Source organism: Colobus angolensis, unplaced genomic scaffold (genome assembly GCF_000951035.1).
Source record: "Colobus angolensis palliatus isolate OR3802 unplaced genomic scaffold, Cang.pa_1.0 Scaffold70, whole genome shotgun sequence".
Classification (NCBI taxonomy): domain Eukaryota; kingdom Metazoa; phylum Chordata; class Mammalia; order Primates; family Cercopithecidae; genus Colobus; species Colobus angolensis.
Window position 1 is genome coordinate 4,252,572 of NW_012120710.1, and position 25,518 is coordinate 4,278,089.

Sequence of the window (25,518 nt, forward strand, 5' to 3'; positions counted from 1 at the left end):
GATCCGCCCGTCTCGGCCTCCCAAAGTGCTGGGATTACAGGCTTGAGCCACCGCGCCCGGCCTAATTACTCTTAACATAATTAAATTAACTTGAAAACTACTAAGACTTAAAGAGCTGAACTTTTTTTAGACTTCCACAACCTTCGAAATCATTACCTCATTCTCTAATCCAGTCAGGTTATATGTAAGCCTAAAAAGTAGGATAGCACTTCAAGGTATTCGATAAATGAGAATAATCAGTAAAATAAATAACCTGTTAAAACCAGTCCATATGAACCAGTAGAATGCATGTATTTTAAAGCAGAATGCTTTAATGGTAGCATATTATACATATCACTGTTAATTAATTTTTGCTGGCCTCTTTAATTTCTCATGTTAAATCACTGTGATTAAACTGTTCTTTATATTGCAAAACCCATTAGAGAAAAATATTCAAATGATACTTATACCATTAAAAGTAAAACATAATTTTACATACTTCAGAATTTCAGTCTGTGACATGTCACAAGTTAAATTTAATGTCTACCCTTCTTTAAAATAACGAATACATGTTAATTATTAAAAAGTGAAAGAAAGCAAAATTCTATAAAGAGCTATTTGTGTTTTTCAGTTTTTTTGAGATGTACTACAATAAGTTACTCCAAGTTCACGAAAAGACTTCAGAGGCTTGAGAATAAAAACAACAAGCAGTTTAGGAATATATGGAAGACGTGACAAAAAAGAGGTTGGAACAAGTTTTTATAGCCCAAGAACAAAACAACTGGTTCTTTCTCATTGGTAGTGGCTCCTAGAATCGATCATATTTTACACAATAAAATACAAAAAATATTTAATTAATTCGTGGTATTCAGTTCTAACCTTTAAGTCAGAGTTATTTTTCCACATAAAGCCTGTGGTTTTAAAAAATCTCTACATAATTCCTAATTTCTGTATGTACAGAACTCACAAATAAGTTTCGTTATACCAGACTTAAGCAAAATAAACTCAACTTAAACTCAAGCAAAATAAACATAAAGGTCAGAGCTATGCTATCAAAAGATATAATAAAAATAGTCCCAAATAATTCCTTCAAGCTACTATTTATTGGTTTCCTAAAACAGATTTTGATAATAGCAAAGTATGTGGTATTCATCTTAAAATTTGTTTTGAAAATACCTAGACATATTTGATTCAGTAAAACTGGACAGTTGGAAAGTCTGTGGCACACTCTTGGCAAGTGAGTTCTAGTTGTGTAGCAGAGAGTGGAAGCCCCTTATGAAGAATGCAAACTCTTCAGCACTTGTCAAGGACCGGAAATAAAACATATGATTCCTGCTAATCCTTGTTAACAATATTAGCTCCTGTCTAAAATGTTCAATTAAAGCAGTTAAAGGTCTGACCATTTTCCAGAATCATTAGCATTTTAAAAGGAGTTACACTTTGAGGCTTTAAAAGATTAACATTTCCTTTGTTCTTCCTTACATTTTGATGTTAGGTATGCAAAGATGAAATATAAATGATCTCTTACCATCTAGGCAGTGGACACATTTCTGTGATCCGACTTACCAGGCTAATACAATATAATTCAAATTCAACGTTAACACACTTAAGTTAAAAATAAAAAACAATTTAACAGTGCAGTGGTTAATAAAATAATAGGGTCTAGAGCCAGAGTGTCTGAGTTCAAAAGTAGGCCCCACCATCAATTAGCTGTTGGGCAAGGTATTTAATATCTTTATGTCTTACATTCCTCAAATGGAAAATGGTAATAATAATAGTACCTATTTCATGGGATTGTTACAAAGATTAAGTTAAAGCAGTTAATATCTGCAAAGCGTTGTCTGTATGTTAAGGTTTATTATATAAACAGATCAAAGATTCAAGTATTAGAGAATGTTTAATCTTTCAGAATAGCAATCTTGGTATTGATTTCTTCATTATATTATTTTTCACAGCACAGTATTATCACACATTATTATCAAAGTACCCACTATGCAAGAGCCCATAAAATTATTTTCTTATCAAAACAAAAACTTCAGATGGATTGAGTACAAGAAAATCTTCATTTTTAATCACTTAAAGTACCTGCTTGATATTAAAAACTAGCTGGTTTCTTTTTTTGGGACGGAGTCTCGCTCTGTAACCCAGGCTGGAGTGCAGTGGCACCACCTCGGCTCACTGCAAGCTCCACCTCCCGGGGTTCACACCATTTTCCTGCCTCAGCCTCCCGAGTAGCTGGGACTACAGGCGCCCGCCACCACGCCCTGCTAATTTTTTTTTTTTTGTATTTTACATAGAGACGGGGTTTCACCATGTTAGCCAGGATGGTCTCCATCTCCTGAGCTTGTAAGATCTGCCTGCCTTGGCCTCCCAAAGTGCTGGGATTATAGGCATGGGCTACCGCGTCCGGTCTTTTTTTTTTTCCTTTAGACAGAGTTTCACTCTGTTGCCCAGGCTGGAGTGCAGTGGTATCATCTCAGCTCACTGCAAACTCCGCCTTCTGGGTTCAAGTGCTTCTCCTGCCTCAGCCTCCCGAATAGCTGGGATTACAGGTGTGTGTTATTATGCCTGGGTAATTTTTGTATTCTTAGTAGAGACAGGGTTTCATCATGTTGGCCAGGCTGGTCTTGAACTCCTAACCGGTGATCCACCAACCTTGGCCTCCCAGAGTGCTGGCATTACAGGCGTGAGCCACCATGCCTGGTCAAAAACTAGTAAATTTTTAAAACAAACATCAAAAATTAAAGGAGAAAAACGGTGAACAATTATTTCTGAACAGTATTTTTTTCCAAAATAGGAACTTTTTAATCTCTAACTAAACACGTATGGCAAAACTTCACAGAGTAGTTCACTCAGGTCTGGCTAACCCAACAAATGACAAATCTTGATGTAGAGATCAGATAAAAAAGTAAATTTTTAAGGATCCATAGTCAAATCTTTCTATAAAAGCATGTCTACTACATTTAAAATGTAAGTTTAAAAATAATTTTAATTAAAAAATTACATGTAACTTCTCAGAACTAACTTATAATACAGTGATAGTTGGTGAGTGGTACAGCCCGGAAAAATCATTTCACCATCACTACAATAATTTCATATTCAGTAAAATCAATCTCTGGACAAACTTTTCCTGTGCCTGTTTAAAAACATTTTTATAATGAAGTCTTTTTACATTTTGGTGAAGTATTTATTTTTGCTAATGGATCAATTCTTGGGCCCACAAAAATCAGAAAACTACTTCTTGCTAAACATAATAGCCTCAGCTATGTGCGGTGGCTCACACCTGTAATCCCAGCACTCTGGGTGGCTGATATAGGCAGATCACCTGAGGTCAAGGAGTTTGAAACCAGCCTGGCCAACATGGCAAAACCCCATCTCTACTAAAAATACAAATAAATTGGCCAGGCATGGTGGTGGGCGCCTGTAATCCCAGCTACTCAGAAGGCTGAGGGAGGAGAATTGCTTGAATCCGGGAGGCGGAGGCTGCAGTGAGCCAACATTGTGCCACTGCACTCTAGCCTGCCAGCCTGGGTGACAGAGCGACTCTCCGTCTCAAAATAGAAAAAAAAAAAAAAAAAAGAAGCCTCAAAGCAAAAAAGACGGGAGAAAAATAATGCAAATTCAATGCCAAGTTCAAACCAATTCTACAATGCTATCAATATTAAATGTAAATAATTATGGCTCATCAAATGAATGTCTCATATATTTTTTTAAAAGGCTAGGTAGATGGTAGTTAAGAGTGGCGTCTTTGGGGTATGGTGGCACACCTGTAATTCCAGCTACTCAGGAGGCTAAGAGGGGAAGATCACTTAAGCCTAGGAGTTTGAGACCAGCTTGGGCAGCATGGCAAGAACCCGTTACAAAAGAAAAAAAGTGTCTTTGAAGTCATGCTGAATGATTCCCAGCCCTGCTGCTTCTTAGCCTAAATGAAGTGACTAAACAAAATGCTTAATCTCTCTCTTAGCAACAGTGTCTTCTTCAGGGAGATGGGTATTAAGAGTAGCTACATCATGTATGTGGTCTGAGGATTAGATGAGACAATTCCTTAAAAATAGTCCCTGGCAATTTTAAGTACTCAACAAAAACAGAAGTCAGTACATAAAAATCAACAGATATTTGGGCAACAAGTAAGAACAGAAATAAAATTCCTTTTTCATAGTGTTACTGAGAAACATTTTAATAAAAAGGAAACTTTATTTTTAATAGGTTAAGAGTACCTGCCCTTAATGGTCCATCCAACACAAACACACACACACACTCACTCCTCTCTCTTTCTCCCCGCGTTACCCCTGCTAAAATTCAGGCTTTATTATAAAGAAACAATCATATATAAAATTAAAAGTTTTATAATGTACACACCCCAGGTACTATCAAAATATAAAAACTAAGTAAACTGCAAACATTTCTTAGTCCTGATAGCCATGTACTCTTGACCTTATTCGGCAGTCTTCTAAATTAGACCTCTTAACTTTTCTTCAGGACAAAACACACTATTCTCTCCAATCTCACCTTGCCCTGAGATTTCATGGTCAACTACTTTTTAATAAAAAATTATACTTAATAGCTCTCAGGCTTTCTAAAGCTTAACTTAAACAGTGTCTTCCCCCCCACTCCATATTATTTCTTCAAAAAGTGCCATACAGCTAAATTTTACAGATACAGACACAGACTCACCACGTATTTCAATCAGTAAGATGAGAATTTTCAAAGATGATATATGATATCAATCATGCGTATGACATACAAAAATTAAATTTTATGTTAGAACCTTTTTTCTTTTACATGCAATCCATTATATATTTCAAACCATATCGTCTATTAATTTATTATTAGAAGAAGATAAGCGCTAATTTTAAATAAATTATTTCTTTTACATCCTCCTGTAAACTAAAGTTAAAAAAAAAAAGTTACTTGATAACCCCGGAAACCAGATCATCACATAATTATCACTAATAATCTATATTTAGCATTTTATTTTTTAAATGTGAACTTTAATTAATTTAAAACTGTGGCTCAAGACTGCCTAGAGACAAGGCAATCTTTGATGGTTTAAATCTCTGAAAGTTAATGTTTTAAATTATGGCATAATTCCAACGAAAAACCATCTCTCTTAAGTTTGGGACTTACCTGTGCATCAATATCAATGGCAGGGTAGATAGGAAGCATGGTTGAAGGAGAGATGATAGGACTTGGAGTTGGAGTCTGAGGTTGGGAAATGGATGCAGCGATACTGTGGGTAGGAGTGTTTGACATTGCAGATGCTCTTCCACTGACTGCTGTTGAACAAAATAACTGCACTTAATAAGGATGAAACATTGTTAAGTAATAGTAAGACATATTCACTCAAAAATATTCAAAGACTTCTTAAAATAATATGCCTACAGGAAGACTACTATAGCACTAATAACTAATTTTCCTGGTTAATGTTGATGATGACAGTGTAAAATTATAATGTATACTGAGTAACTCATTTTCTAAATAATAATCCAACTGAAAAACAAATTCCCCTGTTATGATAAGTAGTCATAAAATCTTAATTCAAAATAACCCTGAAAACAAAAATGTTTATGTATTAAATATAAATGCAAATGGAAAGTTGTCCATTATATCTCAATTAGAAAAGGGATCAAAGGTAAAATAGTCAAGATCAGAAGGGGGAATACGTGGTTTTTACTTGCCGATTTCACACCTTATATTCTAGAACTAGTAAAATTAATATCACTCTTGGGGAGGGAGAAATCTCACTATGCAATCATTTAAAACACCTCCTACTGTTTTACTAACTACAGACTGGGATACAGTAATATTATGCATTGTAGCCCTCTGGACGACAGGATATTCAAATACAAAAATTTATCCTCACACAGAAGTGTAGTTGCTCATGTGAAGAATTACTTTGAGGGAGCTAAAATGCTCACCAATGAATCCAGCAATCACACTGACTTAAGGATAAAGTTAAAAGATTAGGGTATAAATAAATGTATGCACACAAACATTCTTCAAATATGGATTACTATTATTCTAAGTATGATATTGCTGTGATATTATTTTCACCAAAATATGCAACTTAAGAAAAGGCTATTCTGATCAGTACTTGAGGTGGGAGGACTCCAAATATGCTGGTATAGGATACACTGTAGATTCAGCTGAGGGTACTTTATTCACTCATTGCCTTATTTCTGGAGTTGATATGTGAACATCATCTCCCCCAACCCCATTAAAAACGCTATAGTATTAAAGTATGGGCATTTATCTTTGGTCAACAATAGTGCGGATGTGTATTACCAAAGTAGTTATCAACTACATCAGACAGAAAACAATCATGATTCACAACTGGATCTGAAACCAGGCAAAAGAGATTATGATCCTGTCAAGAATAAAACTGAAATTGATCTTATTATAACAATTATAAACATAATTATGAATTAAGAAATCTATTTTACATGAAATCCTTAGTTCAGGCACAAACATACACTATACATTATAGCAACATACATTCTATAATTATACAGTTTTAAGTCCACTTAAAAGCCAAAGGAAAAACAAAGGAGAAAATAAAACAAACGAAACAAAACAAAACACTGTTTGAATCCTTAGGGATCCAGACCAATAGAAAAGGGCAAACACTAACATATTAAATTGATTATCTAGTGATCTGGATATTGTTACTCCATATTGATAGTTTTGTTATGTTACGAAAAGATCAAGATAATTTAAAGATACATATTGTAGATATAAATTTCAAAAAATATATCTAGAGCTCTTAAAATTGATTCCATATCTCCTTTGATTGGATTTTCACAATAAAAACGCTAAAGACAAAAAGTAGCTTAAACAGGATGAACAACAGTCTGTCCGAATCACTAAATTTTATTTCATAATACTAAACAGGTTAAAAAAAAAATCTAAGTTTTATTGTTAAATGACTACATTATAATTTACATTTCAACTGGAATATTTTAAAGAATCTACCAAAATTACAGTTTTTTTTTTTAAGTCAAATTGGTTGTTCTTATCACCTCATCTAAAAGGAGATAGGAAAAATCAATTATCTCATCATTTCCTTCGGGGTACCCATGAAATTGGTTTACTAAAATTAAGTAACTGTTAATCACACATCCATTCTCCACAACTGAAAGTAACAAATGTAAAATATGTAGGTACCTGAAGGAACTCTGGTAAAAATCTTTACATGTGGGGCTTCATTTTAGGGTTAGATTTAGAAAGGGAGAACCACACGTCAGAAAAGTTTTAATGTCAGCGTAGGAAAAAGGCAACTTGAGACGATAGCAAAGGCAAGGTGTTGAGATAGGTTAAACAGGGAGCTGATTCTGGTTTGGCAAGTGTGAAGAACAGGAAAGACAGATGATTTTGGTCAGCAAATTTTATGGTAGAAGTCTAATAAATGAAGGCTAAGAAAAACAGAACAGGGAGTGTGCTAGAGGGAGGGAAAGAAGACGATGGGACTAATGAGGCTGTAATATAATTTAAACCCCTAAGAAAGAAGTGGAAATCATCATTAAGCAACTGAAAAGATACATCCTACCATAGAAATTTAAGATCGAGGTTGTAAAAGTGAGTGCATGAGTATATGTGTATGTGTGTGAATGTGCACATGTCTGTTGTCAGAGATGAGTTGCAGGTAAGTAGCCAAATGTTTTTAATCCTACTCTTCCTCCTTCTGGCTATCTTTCTCTCCCCATAGAAATGAGCATAATAAATAAAAAAGTAAAATATTTTTGTATTATGACAAGCATTTGTCATATTTCCTAAAAAGTTATGTACACTTAAAAATTTTTTTATACGGAACACTGAGAACACATATAATAGAATTTTTGTTTCATGTATGAATCAAAAGAAAAGATACTTTACAAACTTCTGATAATTCTGATCAGCATACAAAACTGTACAACTAGCAAATCATTGTTGACAACTATGCATGCCCAAGCACATCAGGTGAACTCTGATATATCAAAAAAATTTTTAAACAACCATTACTATGCCTATTCTTCATTCAAGTGGATATGTTAATATTTGACTCTATACATCCGTTAGTAGTTTCACATGATAGAGCACTATTATGATCTGAATTCATATGGACATGGTATCAAATCTAGGGTTAATGGTTACTGTGTTCCAACTTTCACAGGATATTTAATAATTTTTAAATTTTATTCTCAATTATAATCAGCTAATCATGATTAGTAGTGACTTTCAAATCTACAGAAAAATTTTGCACTCATCAATAAGAGCCATACAATTCTTACTAGTAATTATTACTAGCATTTTTCCAATGTGGTCATTTAACCCTTAAGACTAGCAGAAATTTTCATTCCACATGTTGTAACTATTGATGTGCTATTAAAGGAGGACTAGCAAACTTTACAGATATTTTTAAGTATAAAATCTATCTCAGCTGGTTTCTTAGTGTCTGAATGTTACCTAAACATCTAAACACTATACAGTTTAGTTTTCTATTATCCTTTTAAAAGATGAAACTTAATTATATAATCTCATCATATTTAATGCTACTGAAACAGTTTTTAAATTAGAAAAAGTCGATCATCCTTTAAGTACAGACGAATAAATAAAAAAGGGGAAGAGATCAGATGGAAGTTATCAAAATTCCACTGTTTATTCCTTCCATTTTTCTGTTTTCCTTCCTTTTCAAATTTTCTTTTTTTAATGAAGCAAGTTATCCTTCTCAGTATAGCACTCTTATGGCTCACAACCCTATAAAATGTCATACCATTACTTTGCTACAAAGCTTACAAAAAATAAGTACCAAAAACTAGATAGAAGCATTAAAACAATCTTCTAAAATATATCTTCTTGCCGATGAAACTAGTTATAATGGAATAAAATTTATCTGGCTACACATCTAAAAATATATCATGTATGATACTTTCAGGGGGGCCACATCTTCTCATGATACAGTTAGAAAGAGACTACACATTAACATTCACAGGGGACAAAATCACTTACATACAGTATAATTAAACCCTATTTGGTTTTGAACTTTATTAATTTTGGAAAAGTTTTTTTTTTTTTTAAATATCCATCAGGTTTGAAGTCTGATCCATTAGGATATAAAGTATTTCTGTTCATACATAAGCTTCCTGATGTGTCCTACTAGTTTTGCACTTCAACTTCTATCATTTTCCCAGTTTATTGGTGTGAATACAGAAGCAAAATGCCAAAATTCAATCTCAGTATTCTGAACTTAAAGGAAAAAAATGAAAACAAAAACAAAAATCAAACATCAACCCCACTAGTGAAAAACCTAGATTTGCAAGCTACCAAGCTAAGCCAGAAAGCTTCAGTCATTTGTATTGAATGAGCTAATCTTTAATTCAACCTGTATCCATCTGAGAACTTCTGAGATTGAACTAATATTTCTAAAGCTAGACATGAGTCAGTCCAAAAATAGTTCTCAAGTTGGGTAACGGCAAAAAATTTGGGTACATTCTTACTCGCCTTAAGCAAATCATATTTGATACCTGCTCATAACAATATAAACCCACCTGCCATGATGTCATCCAGCGTGTCATTGAGGGTCTGAGCAGGGCTGGCTACCATTAACCCTTGTTGTGTTTCTGTCAGAATTCCTTGCCCCAGCCCTGCCAACTGTGCTTGGCCCAGTACTGGCTGTCCAACTATCACTCCTTGCAGTTCTGTAAGATTTGCGATGGACCCTGGAGGCAAGGGACCTGCCGCCAGAGGCAAAGCTTGAGGCATCGCCAGAGGCTGGATTGGTGCAAAACCCATCTGAGCAGCAGTTTGCTGGGGTTCATCTTTAAGCAAAACAGGATCCACTTGCTGTAACCGTGCATAGTCTCCCTCAGAAAGCTGTTCTCCAACTCCAACAGGAGTTAGTAATCCCAGGTGTTGGCAAGACTGTTGCTGCTGTTGCTGAAGTTGAATTCTTTGAGCTTTAACCTCTAGATACTGCTTTTTTAGCTGCTGCTGAGTTTTCAGTTGTAACTCTCGTTCTACTTTCTGTAGTTCCTCCAAAATCTTTTGTTTCTTCTGAATTTGTTCCTCCCTTGTTTTGTTCAGCTCCTCGATCTTCTCCTTGGTAAGTTGGTCAGCATGAGCCAGTTCCAAGGACTGCAGCTGTGCATTCTTTTCTATGGCTTCTTTTATCCTCTGTTCCAGTTCTGTTAACTTTCCCTGAGCCTCTTCTACAATGCTCTCTGGAGACTGATTGGTGATGTAACCCTGTACATCCTGGCTGTTTGCTGGCAAATGGCTGCTGGACTTTTGTTTAGAAGCAGCTGTGTGAAAAAGAAACCCCCTCAGAAGTGCACATGAATGGCATCCTCATTACAGAGTTACTGTTGGGAGGTTTAGTGCCAACAGTTATGCACTAAGTAATCATATCCATAAAAGGTGAAAATGCACTGTTAAAAAGTTAAAAACAAATCCACCTTCTTTTTCACAAATATAAAATGTATGTATTTTATGTGCAAAATCTTTGTAAATTAATTTCAGAATCTTAAAAATATCACATGGCTAAAATTAGACAATAGAGGAATGCAGGTTTGTGATACCTAAGTGTGCAATTAAAGTAACATCTAAGGCTATGTGTAGATATTTTATATGGTCATAAAGATGTTAAAACTCATCATAAGAACAGAACAATAATGCTAAATTATTAGGGTGAAGAGAAAACAGACCTCTAAGTCAGGTTTTTTCACATTTCATAGTCTGTGCCTTTTAAACACACACACATACACACAAAGAGTACCCAAACCACTAAGAAGTAACAAGAAATTAAAATCCAACTAAAATATGTCTTTGTTGGGGCCTATCATCTTCAAGACTAATAGAGGCAAGATATAAATTCACATATTCACACAGCTATCTGGCCAGTAGAGAATTGGGATTCAGTTTCCCTGGAAGAAAAGATGCTGGACTATGCCATCCACTCTATCTTCTGACAGCCAGGTGAATAGACAGATCTGGCTACAGGTATAGCAATCAATTGTTTGCTATATCAACTGAAAAAGGTGCCAAGGCTCTAGGTTGATAGCAGTGACTGAAAAGAGCTGGTGAAAATACTTAGCATGCTTGTTCATAAAAGAATATATGTAGCCAAAAACCAAAAAATAAAAACTGCATTGTTTCTTCACGTAAAACTTTTAAAAAGAAAAACTGATTCAAACCGGTAGGTATAAAATGTCTGAGGACATTACTTAAGAACATGCATGGTGTAACATCCACAAGTCAAATATGGACCTCAGAATTCTAGAGAAATAAACAAGCATATCTCAAGTAACTGAATTATTGGTTGAGAAAAGGTATCCCAGATGTAAAATCTATATTAAGCCAGTCATTCTAAAATAAATTTCTAATATTTGATACGTCTTGTTAATGTATGCCTTTATAACTGCAGAGATTTAAGTCACTCAACTATACCCAGCTTAACATTTTACATGAATAAAAATTACTAATTATTAAAGGAAATCATGAATAATCAGAACTGCATCAAAGATGAGCATCTGAATTTCTCATGCTAAAACTTTTAATTCTAGCACAAATCAGTGTTATTAACTATTTTTTTCTCCCAATAACATGCTTTTATCATGGGTTAAACAAATTTAATAATGCCAACTTAGTAAAATTCCTTGTTTGTAGAAATGGCTATTTTTTGGTAATCTTATTTTTACCTGGACACCAAGTAAGAAACAGTCTTTAGAAGTATAACTGACCTTTATTCCTGATGGGAAGAGTGGTGGCAACATTGGCAGGTGGTTTGTCAGGCTCCTGAGGTGGAACAACCATGGGCAGTGCTTGAACCGGTACACGAGGAGCCTAAGACAAAGGACACTGAGTGACTATTAGTGTCCTACACAATTCATTAAGTAGTATGCTCTAAATAAAGAATAAATTACAGAGATTTTTTGAAAATATTTTTAATATGTCATCTGAGACAATGACATATTTACTTAAAACATGTTGGCACCAAATTGTTTACCATGACATTTTATAGTGGGCTTTGAATTCAAGTTGCTATTGTGACCTTTAAAAGCTAAAGCATAATCATATCATCTAGGATCTGAATATTATACCAGATGTTCATTAATTGTATCAAGTACATACTTACAAACAGAACTACATATTAGAACAAAAAATAACCTAATTGAAACAGAAACTATAAATGAAAGAGTTAGGATAAAGAAGACATACCATAAAATGCTTTAATTTTAAAAGCTTACCCTATTTAAATCGTGGGATGGGGGAGTTAACTGGGTGACATCTGGTGGAGGGGCTGAAAGCAAGTTATTAGGATAATCCAAGAGATAGCAAACAACACTTGTATGGCCACCTTTTGCAGCTTCTATCAACATAGTTGAGCCATCCTAAAAGAGTGAATATGGAAGGGGAAAAAAGTGAAGAAAAATAAGTTAGTTTACAGAATCACTTAGGAAGGTAAAGCCAACAGGTCCCAGACACATTAAAATCACAGGTTTGGTAAAGAACGCTTCAAGTGAAAAAGGAGAAAATTTACACTTAGAATGCCATTATGAATGGAACTTGTATATGATATGTTGTAATAACGACCAAGAGAGAAATATTAATTCATAATGCCACACAAACATTTGAGTTACATACTTTCAAACGGTGAGTAGGATCTGCCCCATGAGCCAAAAGTAGTTCCACCACTGCCAGATGACCCCCTGCACAAGCCAGGGACAGTACAGTATGGTCATTATTAGCTGTGGTTCTATTCACATTTGCTCCTAAAACAGAAAAGGCATGGAAAATCATATGAGTAGAATGGTTTTTCTTAAAATTATGGTAAATTTAAAAATCATGAAGAGTAGAGAAAATAGTATTATGAGGCTCCACATACCCATTACTGAGTTTTAATGATTATAAACATATGGCCAATCTCATTTCACAAATATCCTACATTAATTCTCCTCTCCCATCTTGAATTATTCTAAAGTAAATAAATCTCAGACAAACATGATATACTTTGAAAAGGTTTCAGTATGTACCAGTAAAAGATACCCAAAATACCTATTACTCCTAATGTAATAACTGTATTAAAAGTAAAATATGAAGTTTTATTTGTATTTTAAGTTCTTCAGTAGAAAAGATGACTGAATAAAAATAAAGTATACTGCCCTCTATGGGCTAAATATGTAGAGAACAAACACTAAATAGAACAGTACCCTTTTCTTTCCCATTAGGAAACACCTGACAAGGAAAATAGATAATTCACTCCTACTCCCAAATAGGAAGGTATCCCTAATTTATTTGTTTGTTGTTTTTGTAGAAATGGGGTCTTGCCATGTTATCTAGGCTGGTCTCAAACTCCTGGGTTCAAGTGATCCTCCTGCCTTGGCCTCCCAAAGTGCTAAAATTATAGGCATGAGCCATTGCACCTGACCTCTATCCCTAATTTGGATTACTGTGTTAAGTAACGTGGGAAATGGAAATAAAACAGCAGAAAGAAACTGAAATCGAACTCATTAAAATTAACCAATGAGAGGGGACAGCAATTATGTATATAATGCTATGCTTGAGAACATTGTTATGAATATATATCACCAGTGCATGTCAAAATGTTTAATTTCAACAGTAAGTTATTTCAAATTCTCTTTACCTATAAACAATTATAAACTTGAGATTTCTTTACTATTATTATATGAAGAAATGGTATATTACTGCCTTTTAAAATTGTATATGACCTACACCTTTTTGTGTTTTGAGACAAGGTCTCACTCTGTCACCTTGGCTGGAGTGTAGTGGCACAATCATAGCTCACTATTACCTTGAACTCCCGAGCCCGAGCGCTTCTCCTACCTCAGCCTCCCAACTAGCTGGCACTACAGGTGCAAGCCACCATGCCTGGCTGATTTTTAAATTTTTTGTAGAGACAGAATCTCACTGTTTTGTCCAGGCCAGTCTTGAACTCCAAGACTCAAAGGATCCTCCTGACTTGGGGTCCCAAAGTGCTGAGATTATAAGGGTGAGCCACCACACCTGGCTTCCTCTTTCTTTTATCAATGCAGAATCAAAAGTAAAATCTGTAATCTCTTATACTTAAGAATATGATGAACTCTGAATGAAAAACTGTCTCAACTAGAACTTTCACAGTAAGCACGTAAGAAATAATTTAAAGAAAGTAATAATATACTCCCTTTTGTTTTATTTGGTCATTAAGGTCTTTAACATTCAAACTAAAATTTCTGATCATGAATGAAAATCCTCATGCAATTTGCTATATTTGTCACATTTCAATTTGTGAACATTTTTTGTACTATATTTATAACCAGCTCCCTATACTTTATAAAAAAGGAAACATAGGACCAGGGAAATAGTAGAAATGTTACTTACCACAAACTTTTTTAGTGGCAGAAACATCATAAAATTCCAGTTTCAAGAAAATACTATATTACATGAACACAGCAGAGTTTGTTACCTAAATCTTCAGTTTTGACACAGAGAAATTTCCCTTTCCTTTATACGTTTCTCAACAAGTGTGCTATGCTACTTGGTATGACAATTATTTCTAGTTTGAAGCTGGTCTGTACATGGCAGCATGTTTATCAACTATCCATTCATTAAATGTTAGTAGCATCCATCCTCATATGATACCCTCTTGCCTTCAAAAGAGCTTTATCCTTGAATCTCTAAATGAAGGCAGGGGTAGATACTTTTGAAAAAAAGACAACTGTTTTATACAAACCTACCTTTACTAATTAAGAACTGAACAGTACAAACATGACCAGCTCTTGCAGCTTTCATTAAAGGAGTTCTTCCACCCTCAGATTCATGTTCCTGTTAAAAAAAAAAAAAAAAAAAAGACTTAATTGACATTTAATTGCCAGTGAACAAGTATTCTTTTTCATGGAAATCAAAAGGAAAATAATTGGACTGATTTCTGAATCTAAATATTTAAATATAATGCTTTGAAGGAAATTAAGAAATGTATTTTTAAATTTAAAAAAATCTCAAATTATAAACACGTTCTATGGAAATAATTTTAGTATATGTGCTGCCAAAGTGAGCACTGGAAATAATTTTAAAACTGAAGTTATAGTCACGTGATCATGATGTCCTCATCTAAATGCATCTGCGTAATCTGTCCCTCTCTCTACACAATGAACTGCGGTACTTGAACATGCACGGATAGTACTCTAGCCTTCTCTGAACAATCAATATAATAAGCATTATCCTCATCCACTCCAAATTATCTTCCTCTCATGAGTGTATCCCACCTCTATGAATTTCAGTAAGTATATCATTACTATCTCTTTACAGACTTCCTATTCTCTGTAGTTTCCCTTATATAAAAATGATAAATATTTCTAAAACCATCAACTCTAAGATGTTACAAGAGCTTTCTGGGTCCCAAAAGGATGGAGACTCTACTGCATACTTAACGATTAATAAGTAATCAAGAACACTACTGGTGAAATTTTCAATCTTAAATTTTCAATCTTAAAAAATAAAGATTTGAGAAAAAGTATCTTTTGTATGGCATTTTTTATTTCTTTTTTTTAAAAAAACCTTCACATCTGATGAACAATTTCTGATTTTTCCCTTAAGCCATTTCCTAGGTTTTTCTAATTGCCATCAACTAACCAAGTACTAAAGATTACATTGCTGTATGTTTCAGAGCCATTGTGGCAAACACCAGGAATACAGTTCTTAGGCTGAAGAAGCTCTAAGTCTAACAAGCTTGAAGCACTTATTATACATGTTCTATTCTAGTTAGTTGTGTGCTTATGTCTCCCTTGTTAGACCTAGTGCTAACATTAAGTGGCCCCAACAATAATCTAATTCAACATTTTCTTTTCATAAATGATAAAAGACAGGTTAAATTATAAATTATTAAGTTTATAAAACTAATTACTGAAGAGGGGCTTGTTGCTGCCTGCACATGAATTTGTCATAAACTATGAAGGAAAGAGCACAGTTGCTTATTAATCTTAGAATCTCAGGCCTACAAATATATGGGTGATCACACTTTAACTAAAATTGGCCTTTGGATGTCTTATTCCTATTACCCCGCAGGCTAGACTGGAAGACCACCTATTCTACCCACACACAGTTGCTTTATGCTTCCTCACCCCTCAGGCTTCATTCATAACATTTTTTCCCATTGAAATACCTCTTTAGCCACAACACTGCCATATCTATCTGTGCAAACTTTAACTACCCCAAAATAATACATGAGATGACCGCTTTACCTTTTGAGCTTCTTTACTCTGCACTTTCACTACAACATCTCTTGTAATAACCTCAGTATTTATGTCACCTATTATTTTTCTTGAAATTATAAAGTACTGAAGGGAAAAGATTATTTATTATTTATAAACTCTTCTATTATTTAATAATGTTCTGAATATTGTAGGCATAATTTATTTCCTAAGCAATACTGAAATTCCTCTAAGCCACATTTGCCTTTTTATACCAAATCAGAAAAACTTCTACAAATAGTTAAATACCTAAGGGAAAATTAATCTGCATTAATGTCTGTAACACAAAAATTTCCTTTTTCTATGGAAAATGAGGGATAATGCAGTGAATAACCATATTAAGGAAAAAAGAATGGACATTAAACAGTGTGGGACAAAATGTGACTAAGTGAGAGAAAGAAAAAAAAAACATAAAACTGAAAGTAAAGAAATACCTTTTGTCTAGACTCTCCATAATTTAAAATTAATTTCTTATTGTTAAATATTAAGATTTAAAAAGTAAATAGCTTACCAGATCTGCGCCTGCCTGAAGTAAGACATCTGCTACATCAGTATGACCATTTTCACAGGCATATGTTAGTGCTGTATCCCCTGTTGCTGTTGTTGCATGAACGTTAGCTCCTGTAGTAGTGTCAACAAATAATACACAGACTTAAAAGAGCCATAAGACATGTAATATATGATCGAAATAAAAACTTCTTCTGGATAAGTCATATCTCCTCAAGTTAGTTAAACAAATTAAAACCTTACTCATTAAAAACAAAAACAAAAAAACCTTATTCATTTCTAGAAACAGAGAATATTGTAGGCATTAAAAAAATTACAAACAAAACGGGTTGAAATTAAGCTGCAAATACTTCAAACAGCAGTAAGGTAAACTGCTCAGAATACATACAAAGGTATATCACACTTTTTCTTAAACTCACACATTCAGTGTATCATAGCATCATAAAAACATTTGCACATGACATTTTTAGTTAAATAAATCATGCAAAAAACTTCTCCCAAATGCAAAAATGCCTACCTGCAGCTAATAAGTATTTAACTAACTCCAAATGACCCTCCTGAGCAGCTTCCATTAAAGGGGTAGAACACCCTAGTTCTATATCGGCTCCTGCCTTAATTAGAAAGTCTGCCACTTCCAGAAAGCCTCCACAGCAAGCCAGAGTCAAGGCAGTTTCTTGAGTTTCTTCTGTCTGTGCATTGATATTTGCTCCTAAAATAAAGATTCCAATTATTTAAAGTCATTAACTTATTCCAGAGATATGAAAAACATGATTGTTTCTTAATAAACTATATCTCAAAAATGAACATTTATATTACTATGATAAATAAGAAAGTGCCTCTCTCCTAACTCCTAAGGCAGTTAAAAATAAAAATAAATAAAACTATTAAAACCACCTCCAGATTTGATGTACCACAGCTGGAGTAATATTTACTCAGCCAGAAGGTACAAGTCAGGTGATAAAAGAACTCAAAAATATAAGCTACATCCTCTCATTATAGTGATTCAAAAATGATAAAGATACTGGTGATGATGACGAAGATGATAATAAAAATCTTAACATTCAATAAGCTCTTACTATTTCCCAGGCAATATCAAAGCATTTTACAACTTGTTTAGGTATTATTATTATTACTATTATTAGTTCTATTTTACAGCTAAGGAAACTGAAGTTATTTAACTTATACAAGGTCACAACATTATCGTCATCAATACTACCACCATCACTATAGCTAGTACTTAACAGGCACTATATGACAAGCACTGTTCTATGAGCTTTATATATACGTATTAACTGTCACAACAACCCTACACATGAGAAAACTGAGGCACAGAAGGTGAGAAACTTGCCTAAAGTTATAAAATTGACAAGCAGTGGAGTTGTGATTCAACCTAAGCAGTCTGCTCCAAAACCTATGCTTTAAAAATCATAGTCAACATTACCTCTAAATAAAAACAAAAGTTTTTTTAAAAGTTTCATTCCTCTTAAATTTGTCCAGACAAAAACTTCACTACTGAAAGAAAAATAAAATCATGCTACAAATACAGAGATGGGAGATTACTTCTAAACTGAAGATACCTTAACATAGTGAAGTAATTGTTTCACTTTTCCCAAAAGAGAAGTTTATGTACTGAGCCCCTTGACAGCTTCTAATGTGTGTGCATTCTTGCACTCTCATCAAGTTAGTCTTTAAGGCATGGTTTCCCATACTGTTTTATAAAACACTAGATCTATTAAATATTTATTAGTAGGTATTCTGCCCCCAAAGGAATACATTCTCTTGATCTATTACTTTTAGAAATGTTGACTCTTATATTCCCCTATTTAACTCACAAGTCTTGCCAATACCAGTTCTGTTTTTCATTCACATATAGCACATGATGTCTCTGAAAGCTCTATATTAAAGAAGTTTCTTTGCTTTTGTTTAACACAGTATGGGAGTCATTTTCACAGTAAATACTTCATCACTGGTTAGCGTAACAGCTCACTGCAACTCTACTAGAAAGCTGAAATACTAAAATCCAATTTTATAAAATTACACTCTTAGGTTTTACACATTTATACTTTAGTGTCTTGATAGATATGGTTACCTTGACCTAGAAGTAATGCCACCATTTCTTCATGTCCTTCTCGAGCTGCTTCCATCAGTGGTGTATAACCTTCATCATTGACCTCTTCCAGGCTAGCTCCTCTTTCAATAAGTAAAGCCGCAAGTTCCACATGCCCACCACATGCAGCCAAAGTTAATGGTGACTCAAATGAATCAGCAGGCATGTTCACTTGGGCACCGCTGTCAAGAAGTAACCTAGCTACTTCAACATGGCCATCCTAATCATAATACAATTTAAAAAATTAAATCAGCACCATTAAAAACATCTTGGAAAACCTGAAGCCTTTTCAATTACTATACAATGAAGTTTATCTATCTCCACTCAAATAGGAATAGATCTACATTTAACAGTTGAGTAAATCAGTATTTATTACGCACTGCCTATATTCTGTTAACATAGAAGAGGGAAATAGAGATTGAAAATATAAAATAAGTAGAAACATGATACCTTCGATCAAGAAGCTTATTTACCATTAGAAAAAAAAAAAACAGTATAAGTATGTGAAATAAGAGACTATAGTGAGACCACAGATAATATCAACACTGTGTGGTACAAACTTAAATGCTAAAAGGATAAAGTTTAGAGAGGGAAAGAAGAATTTTCATAAGAATCTTTAAGGATAAGCAAACTTTTAATTAGTTAGAAAAAAATGCAACCCTTTTTGGAGAAGTGGGGGAAGGATAAATGCTGTGTTAGGTGAACACAATGTGTACATGGTACTTTCTGTATTGCTCATCATCCCAGTACCAGTGAAATTAAGAAAAGGGCCAGGTGTGGTGGCTCACGCCTGTAATCCCAGGACTTTGGGTGGCTGAGGCAGGAGGATTGCTTGAGCCCAGGAATTTGAGACAAGCCTGGGCAAAATGGTGAGATCCCATTTCTACAAAAACACAAAAATTATGCAGATGTGGTGGTATGCACTTGTCCCAGCTACTCAAGAGGCTGAGGAGGAAGGATCATTTGAGCTTAGCAAGTTGAGGCTGTAGTCAGCCACGATCATGCCACTGCACTCCAGCTTGAGAACAGAGTGAGACCCTGTCTCAAAAATGAATAAAAAAAGAAAATTCTATATTCTGTCTCCTTTACTGGTCACTTTTTCCCACTCCTTTCCTAATTACTGGCAACTTTGAGGCCCTCTTTTCCCTTCTTTCTGTCCTTCAATAATTTTTTCCATCTATATGTTATCTCCCAGACATATTCTTTCAAACATACCATGCCCATTTTTGCCTCCATGCTTGTCACACTACACAACTTTAATGTCTTACTACTTTTTTTCTTTTTCAATTTGTAGAGAAGAATCTAATGTCTCATTAGTTTGATTACTTTGCTATTTCTTCAGTGCTGAATCTTCTTCCTTAATAGTGAACTCCTACATTTCCTTTAAATCCTAGTTTAAAATCTCAGTATTATAGCAAGTCTTTCACATGTCTGGCCCCTACTAATACCTTTCACTTATAATATTTACTTCCAGTGCATGTTGGCTAAATCTACAGATTATTCCATTTTAATTTCTTAATCTACACACAGGCTGTTTCTTCAGTAAGGAGTGGCAAGAATGATTAAATTTCCTTATGACGGGGAACTTTTAAAACTGTTACTGTTAATACTATTAATGTGTTTTATACCCATTACCTCATTTAATCCTCACAACTCCAGGGAAAGATATTTTCCTCATTTTACAGATGAAGAACTCAAAAGCTTAGAAAAACTTTTATTTGTTACAAAAATAATTTTGCTAAAGCAAACACTAAGATGGCAATAAGGAAAACAACAGATAACTCAAGTCTTAAATGGCTACCTAATATTTTAAAAACTAGTAAATAACATTTAACATCCTTTCAATAATTATTCTCTGAAGGGGAGATGAGACAAGAAACTTCAGATTCTTTTGGGGCCCTTTCTACCGTTGGCATGTTCCCCTCATAAATTTTTCTATAATATTTTGATCCACTTCTGTGTCATAAATCATAAACTAAGACACAAAGGTTTAAGAGTACTGTTATGAGCCATTCCCGAATACAAACTCTAAAACACAGCTCTTCAAAAGACAATCTAGGGCTCAGAAAAGACCAAGAGAGAGGGGAAATTATGTAACACAAATTAGGCTCTACTTTAAAATTTTTGTTTAGTCTATTTATTGGTTTGAGGTATGTTATACTTATTAATAATGTACATACTCTGAATTATATTTCCTTTTTTCTTTTTTTTAACATTTTTTTTAAATAGGGTGTCTTGGTATGTTGGCCAGGCTGGTCTTGAACTGCTGGCCTCCATTTTAATTTGTTAATCCAATCCTCCCACCTTGGTCTCCCAAAATGCTGAGATTAGAGTCGTAAGCTACCAAGCCTGGCCATATTTTTCTTTTTCATATCCTCAGCCAATCTTTACAAGAGTCACTTTGGTGACGACAACTATATAAAACCAGTACAGCTATGTGAGACTAAGAAAATGCAGGTAGCATTGTAAAGCTTCAGAAAATAACTTTAATAGAAGTTAATGTTGTACAACTGATTCAATAAGGTTCTGACAAACAGAATCGTAGCACCCATTGAAAAGGCATTCATTGTATACTACTCTGTCTCTCCTTGGTTAATATATAAACATATTTCGCATATTTCACTAATCTTACCATGCAAGCCTCCATTAGAGCAGTGTGCATTTCATCTGTTTTATGCTCTTGATCTGCGCCTGCTTCCAAAAGAAATCGCACCATCTCTAAGTGTCCTAAACCAAAAGTGTACAAGATTACTTGAAAATATTTTATTATTCCAAAATAATTTTTTAAATTACAATATTTTGAAAAGTTATATTTAACTTACAGCATTAAATTTATAAGCATAATAAAGTCAACTAGAAGCTACCCTTAACTGGAGAACACAAATTACACAAGTGATCTTGCTGTTCTACCCCTTCCTCTACTGCCCTAGAAACTGCTGCTACTAGAGTCCCTGCTAGAGGTGTACAAAGATGCCATTAAAATCCAACACCCAAAATGTTCCCTCTACAACCTTTTAAGAGCCCAGGTATGTTATAGTTATTTTATTTATGCTATGGAATAAATCAGTTTTCACGAACTAGTAGCCTGAGATAATGGTCAAGCTATTTCTGTGAGAAAATGTATTTAAAGTTCCAATATCCAATTCAGAAACATTTTAGGAAAAACATGCTTATAAACTGGGAACTGTATGTATAAAAATATTCTTCAACCACACCATTTAATTTATATTTATATATTTAATTATAACATAAACATGTACACACATTTATGCAGTTTCAAATAAACCATATGCTTCAGTTCAGATAAAGATACCATATAAGTGGTTAAAAAGCAGAAGACAAATTATAATTTAAAAAATACTTCAGATTCTATGCAAAAAACAATAGAAAAATTATTTAATTTTTTCCAGCTTTATTTAGAATCAGCTACAATCAATTCTCATTCAACTGGGATGCAGGAGAAGGACAGACAGTGGACTCACAGGTAAACAGTTAACAAAATTTACTTCGGTGAGTAAGTGTAGTATCTGCCATGTCTTGTATTTGCCAACTACCTACCATCCCTTTTTCTCTCTGTGATTCTCCCCTCCCCAAAACCCACATTAGTGCTCAGTCTCAGCCTGACTTCCCTCTCTTCCCCAATTCCTCCTTGTCAGTCTACATCATACGAAACCTCACCAGAAAGAGAGGAAGGGAAAGGGGTCCATGGATACCTGGAAGTAGTAGAGATGTTCTCCACCAGCTCACTTCGCTATCCAGCTTCTAATTAAAGCCTGCAAGCCCCAACCTCAGATGCCCCTTTTGGATAGCAGGGTGGGGCTACAAGCAAAGGGGAGAGGGGAGAGGAGTTACATGCAACCCCATCTCAAAGCTCTCTGGCCAGCAGGGACTCAGTAGTGAAATGCAGCCAGTACTGGGTTCAAAAGTATTTGTGAGAAGGGGAGAGAGCCACCCAATCAGCCCACCCCAAGGCGCACCTCCTCTCCTCCCAATGAAGATCAGCCTCTGCCTAACTGTAAACAGGGTTGGGGGAGGGAACTAAGGGACCTCAGTTGTGCTCCCTATCTGAAAATCTATTAACATGAGATAATCAAAAGCGCTTTATAAATAAACTATATTTTTCAAATTTAAGTTAAATTTTAGTCAATTAATCCAAATATATAAAGATTATTTTCATGTTTATAAATGAAATTATTCCAAAAGGCATCACACAACCTTGGCTACTCTTATATAGAACAAAACAACACTAAGGCCAGAACTAGGGTGAGGAAATCAAAGCACAGGGTGCAAAATTTAAGGAGCCACTCACATGTAAGCTTGTGCAAGTGAAAGGTTAGTCACTGAGAATGAGTGCCTCCTTAAATTTTTTACTAGGTTTTGCAAAAGCTTTTTCTTGATGCCTAGGGGTCAAGAATTTACGATGTAAATAATATGGGACAACTATATAGATATATTGCATAAAACATAGAATTGAATGGCTAAACAAACACAAAATTGCATGACTTTTTTTTTTTTTTTATAAAAAACTTTCTTTTTTTTCCTTTTTTGAGACGGAGTCTCGCTGCCGCCCAGGCTGGAGTGCAGTGGCCGGATCTCAGCTCACTGCAAGCTCCGCCTCCCGGGTTTACACCATTCTCCTGCCTCAGCCTCCCCAGTAGCTGGGACTACAGGCGCCCACCACCTCACCCGGGTAGTTTTTTGTATTTTTTTTTAGTAGAGACGGGGTTTCACAGTGTTAGCCAGGATGGTCTCGATCTCCTGACCTCGTGATCCGCCCGTCTCGGCCTCCCAAAGTGCTGGGATTACAGGCTTGAGCCACCGCGCCTGGCCCAAAAAACTATCTTAATAAAAGATTTTCTTAATTTACTTTCTTAAAAAGTAAAACATCTTACTTTACAGCCATTTATCTGCCATATATGTGGAGTCTAAAAATGTTCAGCTCTGTGGCTGTGTTTTAACAATCTAGAATGTAGAACAGTAATTATCTACAGATCAAACATCTTTCCAGGCAACTGTCTGGCCTGCCAAAGGAGGGCATTTTCTGTACTATCAATATTTTCAGGTTCATTGACATCATTTAAAATACCATGTACCCCTTCATACCAAGCAAAATCTTCTCGACATGAAAGCTATTATACAGTTCATACTAAAAGAACTGTTTCTGATAAAAATTAGATCAATTAATACTCATTTTTCAGTGACTATTTATAATGTTAAATCTATATTTTTAAAATTTAAATAGTAAACAAACTGAAACACTATAAACACAACATTTTAATTACATACTATATACTATTATTTTTATTTTTTAATTTAAAAACAAGATCACATAAAATAATTATAATTTCACATGTTTAAAAACTTTGTTTCAAGAAAGGTTTATACTGTACCTTTGTAACAAGCTAAGGTAAGGGCACTCTCTTTAAATTCATTGGAATGCGTATTAATGCCAGCCCCATTTTCTAGCAGCAATCTGGCTACTTCCACATGTCCAGCACTTCCAGCTTCCATAAGAGGGGTATGACCATTTTCATTATGGTCCTCAATACTAGCACCGGATTCCAAGAGCACCTTTACAACATCTACATAGCCTCCAGCGCAAGCATATGTAAGTGCTGTATTGCCTATTTTAATTAGGAAAAATAAAAATATATTAACATAAAATACGAAAATAAATCAAAGTGCTAATTTACATTAAGAAAATGGAAATGGAAGGCTATAACCATAATAAATATTAAATTACACACACATATATGTAAATATATATCTATATATAAAATTCCTTTCCTACTGCATTTTATCTTTCTGAAATCAACTCCCTATTCACCTTCTCCATTTAAAACCAATGTCAAATACATGTGGAAAATCATATAGACTTATCCAGATTGGAAAGTTGTAAAAGAACTGGGCAAGTCTGCCCTGGAGCTAAGTTTTACCTTAAGATGAGAAAAAAGTTGTTTGTTTTAATGTTTATCAGAGAAATACTTCACAAGTGTTTTTTTTTTATTTTAATGTTTCTAACTTAAAATTATTCATCATATGCATACCTTATACTATACTTTTTAATCATATATGTTTTCATTACAACTTCAAATACTAGTTAACTGATCAAATTCAAATTTCTAAATCTGAAATTGAATTCAATAATTTCTAAAACTTTTCTGCTGATAAAAATTTCCCATATTACAAGAAAAATCAACCTTCTGGGTAAAATAAGAGTTTCTAAAAATCCCTTTAAATCAGAACATGATCTTAAAAAACATTTAATAAATTTGAAAAATCTGCATGAAGGAAATGCACAAAATATTTCCATGAAATTTTAGAACTTTTACACAAATCTATCTAGGCCCAAATTTGAAAATACATATATATATATATATATTTTAGACTAAAGTTATGCTATTCTTCAGGACACAATGTTTTCACAATACTTTTTCTATGGGCCACAATTTAGTAATAGTAGGAAACAATGAACTATTCTTTTGTTCCACAATCTTTTGTTCTCCGTATCTTCCCATTCCTCTCCTAAAAAACTGGACACATGGGGTTTGAGCACTACAGCCCACACCTCTCAATTTCCAAGAGAGTGGTCCGTCTAACTGGGTCAGTGTTTTACTTTTATCTTAAAGAACCTTAAAAGGCCAATTGCCCTCATAAACAAAACAGGAAGAATATCATTCAAAATATATTCTATATACTTCAAAA

The 25,518-nt window shown here is 34.3% G+C and overlaps 1 protein-coding gene across 4 annotated transcripts in view; it reads right to left on the reverse strand.

The window, feature by feature from the left end:
* Positions 1-25,518, reverse strand: part of ANKRD17 (ankyrin repeat domain 17) — a 184,657-nt gene that overhangs the window by 59,620 nt on the left and 99,519 nt on the right. For 3 of the 4 annotated variants that reach the window (XM_011927143.1, XM_011927141.1, XM_011927142.1), the window contains 11 exons: positions 24,204-24,437; positions 21,446-21,540; positions 18,796-19,033; positions 17,224-17,415; positions 16,711-16,820; positions 14,688-14,775; positions 12,598-12,725; positions 12,201-12,344; positions 11,694-11,796; positions 9,504-10,256; positions 5,107-5,255 (listed from right to left, as the gene is read on the reverse strand). In XM_011927143.1, the coding sequence (XP_011782533.1) occupies positions 5,107-5,255; positions 9,504-10,256; positions 11,694-11,796; positions 12,201-12,344; positions 12,598-12,725; positions 14,688-14,775; positions 16,711-16,820; positions 17,224-17,415; positions 18,796-19,033; positions 21,446-21,540; positions 24,204-24,437 (2,234 nt within the window). The remainder of the gene's footprint in view (positions 1-5,106; positions 5,256-9,503; positions 10,257-11,693; positions 11,797-12,200; positions 12,345-12,597; positions 12,726-14,687; positions 14,776-16,710; positions 16,821-17,223; positions 17,416-18,795; positions 19,034-21,445; positions 21,541-24,203; positions 24,438-25,518) is intronic. The other variant, XM_011927144.1, reaches the window with a different exon arrangement.